The sequence below is a fragment of the Artemia sp. Qi Xiang Cuo genome, chromosome 20 (assembly GCF_049724085.1).
Source record: "Artemia sp. Qi Xiang Cuo chromosome 20, ASM4972408v1, whole genome shotgun sequence".
NCBI classification, from domain to species: Eukaryota; Metazoa; Arthropoda; class Branchiopoda; order Anostraca; family Artemiidae; genus Artemia; species Artemia sp. Qi Xiang Cuo.
In genome coordinates, this window is record NC_142813.1 from 25,799,503 (window position 1) to 25,803,602 (window position 4,100).

The 4,100-nt window shown below is 48.3% G+C and overlaps 1 protein-coding gene across 1 annotated transcript; it reads left to right on the forward strand.

The window, feature by feature from the left end:
* Positions 1-546: 546 nt before the first annotated feature.
* On the forward strand, positions 547-3,898 carry LOC148940044 (uncharacterized). Its single transcript, XM_089106056.1, has 2 exons — positions 547-1,060; positions 3,762-3,898. Exons 1-2 carry the CDS (start codon positions 547-549, stop codon positions 3,896-3,898), a joined length of 651 nt encoding a protein of 216 aa, XP_088962182.1.
* Positions 3,899-4,100: the final 202 nt, after the last annotated feature.

The window sequence follows — 4,100 nt, forward strand, 5'->3', positions numbered from 1 at the left end:
AAAATGACCAAAAATAGAATCAAATAATCTAACAGGCACACAACTACCACAAATCAGTATGAATAAATAAAGGAAACCGAAAACAAACAGAAATTAAAATAAGTAACAGAGTCAAACTCAAAACGAGCAGAAAATAATATGAGCAGTCCCAACCGAAGTCCCAACAGCTCTTTGGAAAATGAACAGGCGATATGCGCCACAATCTCCTCTGTAGCAAGTGAGCAAGATATGAGCCTTGTAATTGCCGATGACTTCAATTTACCTTAGGTTGACTGGCAACAACGCTACACTCCAACCTCCCGACCTCCTAGGTGGGAATCAGGGCCTGATAAGCACGAGTGCTCCCAAGCTATGGTTGGGGCCTCGGAGCGAGGAGTCACGCCCCCATCCCTAGCGAGCCGGGAGGAGAGCCCTAAGTTGCACCTCACAGCGGTGGAGTGGTGTAACATTCTATGAGTAGCCTAGCCCGACAAATAGAATGGCTAACGCAACGGGGCGCCAAGGGTCTGGGGAGCCTTTGGTCAAGTCAATTCCTATGAAACACCAATGGATATTGAAGATCAAATGCAGAGAGATACTACTATTACGGCGTTCGCGGTAGCCGACGTGGACCAGGTCAGGGTGGTGCCTGGCCCGACAAGTATGCAAGCCGCCCGATCAAGAAAACGATCAAGAAAACGATCAAGAAAACATTTGAATATTAGCGCGTGGAATGTTCGCAGCTGCAAGCTGGAATCCACGCAACTGCTCCTTGCAAGGGAGCTGCAAAAGTATAAAATCAACGTTTGTTGTCTGTCAGAAACAAGACTTAATGATGTTCTGTCCAAAAAGTTGACCATTTCCGAATCGGACTCATTCCAGTTGTATAACTCGGGTCCCAATGATGGTTCCGGCCAGCAAGGAGTTGGGTTCCTAATAGACGGTCCTACTGCATCATGCGTCACCTCTTGGGAGCCAGTGTCACCAAGGATCGCCATGATCAGACTGAGAGGCCACATTAGCCACATAACCATAATCGCCGTGTACGCTCCGATAAGGGACAGTAGTGACGCGGTCAAAAGTGCCTTTTATTATGACCTACAAAGAATCATAGACAAGACACCAAGGCGTGACATACTCTTTGTAGCTGGAGACTGGAACACCCGGCTTGGCAGAGTAGACCCCGACACAGCAGCAGTTATTGGCCGCCACACCGTTGGTGACAGATGCATCAAGGGAGAAAGGCTCTTACAGCTAGCCAGATACAACAACCTATGCGTCACAAACACTCTCTTTGAGCGCAAGAGACTCCACCTCGTTACATGGCATTCAAACGACGGCGTAACAACAGCCCAGATCGACCACATCTTAGTCAGCAGAAGATGGAGGAGCTCCTGCACAGATGCCCGGGTATACAGAAGAGCAGACACAGGATCTTTAAATGGATCCGACCACTATCTCCTCACTTGCAAAGTCCGTCACCGCCTTAGTAGGTAGAAGCGACAGAAGGCAGGGAAGCGCTTCGATGTTTCGAAACTAAGATGCCCGGAAATCAAAGCCGACTTTGAGTAAAAGCTAAGTAACCGGTTCGATGCCTTGAATCGTCTCTCACTCGTCGATGAAGAATGGGCGCAGATAAAAATTGCGACACAGGACGTAGCTGAGGAGGTGCTTGGCCAAACAAAACGAAAACAGCGAGCCTGGATCTCTGACCACATCATAGAACTAGTTGAGAAGAAGCGACCCCTCGTGGGAGGTGCAAAAGAACCCTTAAAAGTAGCCCGCAAAGCAGTTAAACAGTCACTGAAACAGGACAGAGACCAGTACTGGTCAAATCTGGCTAATGAGTTGGAACACGCGTCCAGGAGCCACAACAGCAGGAAAATGTTCAAACTACCGAAAGAAGCGACTGGAAAAGCTCCTGTAACGGTTGACACACTGAAAGATAAGTCCGGAGAACTCATCCGAACAGAAGAAGGACGCATGGAACGCTGGCGAGAGCATTTTTCTGAGCTACTGAACCCTGTCAAACCCCCGTGCGATCTACCTGCCTCCTCGAGTGCTGCTAGAGAGCCCTACGCAGTAAATCTCGATCCGCCAAGTATTGCGGACGTACAAAAAGCGCTGAAGTGCATGAAAAACAATAAAACTCCTGGAGAGGATGGGATTCCGTCTGAAATGTTCAAGTCCTCACCAACTCTACTATGCCGCCTAACCGACCTGTTTGTCCAGGTATGGACGACAAAGACCTTCCCAAAAGACTGGAAAGTATCAGTCCTCATTCTGTTATGCAAAAAAAGAAATAAGGCCATTTGCGGAAACTATAGGGATATCTCCCTGATTGAACTTGCCATGAAGATCTTCTACGTCATTCTTCTGAATTGATTAAAAGACACACGTGACTAGTTAACCCGTCCTGAGCAAGCAGGCTTCAGACCAGGCAGAGGCTGTCCAGAACAGATATTGACGATTCATCTCATCCTTCAGCAATACAGCAGGTTTCATCTACCCCTTCTCATCGTCTGTATTGACTTTGCAGCTGCCTTTGACTCTCTCATCAGAGAGGAGCTATGGAGAATTGTGGCTGAAGACGGGGCGCCACAGGAGATCATTGAGATACTCCGAAGTACGTATAAGGACACTGAGACTCGCGTCCGTGTTTCCGGCAATGACACCCCTAAGTTTCCAGTGGAGTTTGGGGTAAAGCAGGGATGCCCCCTTTCGCCTATATTATTCAACTACGCGATAGACTGGATCATGTATAATGCAATGAGAAACCACAGCGGAATAGTCTTCGGACAAACAGCTGGTTTCCTCCAGCCCCTGACAGATCTGGACTTCGCAGACGACGTTGTTGAGCTGGAAACTACCGCCGACAGCTTACAAGGCATGATCGACGATACCTATGAGGTCTCAAAGCGCATCGGATTGGCCATCTGCTGCGCAAAGACTAAAGTATTGGCTCTCAACCAACCTGCTCCTTGCCAAGTTACCCTCGACGGTGAGCCAATAGAAAGCGTTGAGGAATTCAAGTATCTTGGCTCTATCATAACACCTGATGGCGGAGCTGAAAGGGATATCTCTGCCCGCATAGCAAAAGCCTGGGGAGTCTTTACTAGTCTGAAAAAAGCATTATGGACCAGACGGGAGATCTCAACCAAAACAAAAGTTAGAATCTATGGTGCAACTGTTCGAGCAGTACTACTGTATGCTTGCGAGACATGGCCGATCAAGACTGCAGATGCGAGAACTTTGGATGTGTTCGACCACCGCTGCCTTCGTTACATCCTCTGCATTAAGAGATGGGACAGGATTTCCAATAGTGAAGTAAGGAGTCGCTGTGGCCAATCAGAAGAGCTATCGCTTATCATTAAAAGACGTCGCCTGAAGCTCCTCGGCCACACATTGCGCCGTCCCGAAGGCACGATATGTCGAGACGTCCTTGTCTGCGAACCAGCCCCCTCCTGGAAACGTAAACCAGGAGGACAAAAGAAGAACCTGTGGCAAACATTCAAAGAGGACCTGGAACCGTGGGGAGGATTCAGGAGATACGGTCGGAGATGGGACAAATACTGGCTGAAGATCGCCGGAGAAGCTGCAGCCGACAGGTCCAAGTGGTCGTCGGAAGTCATCCCAAGATTCTTTGGTGCCGGGCAGGACAGTTCATCGTCTGGTTCCCGCCGAAAGTAAGTAAAGTAAAGTAAAGTTCAATGAAAACTATTTCGAACAGCTGATAGATGAGTCTGCGAGGGTGCGTGGCACCAACACCCCAAACCTCTTAGATCTCCTCCTCGTGAGTGATATTAGTATGGTAGAGAATATCGAAGTGCTAGCACCGGTTGGAAAATCCGATCATGCCGTGATAGCGTTTGACATCAAAGCCAAACCACAAGCGAAATCGCCAGCTCAGCCGAAGTGAAACTAATACAAGGGAAATTATGAAGCGATGAGGCAAGATCTCCAAAATATTGACTGGGAAGAAATGTTCAAGGACCAAGCCTCACCTGAAAAACTCTATGACGTTTTCCGGTCAATCATAAAATAAGCTGAAGGGTGACGCAGTCCGCTGATCAGCAGTTACTCGTGGGTAGCATTGTCAAATAAAACAACTAGCCTCATAA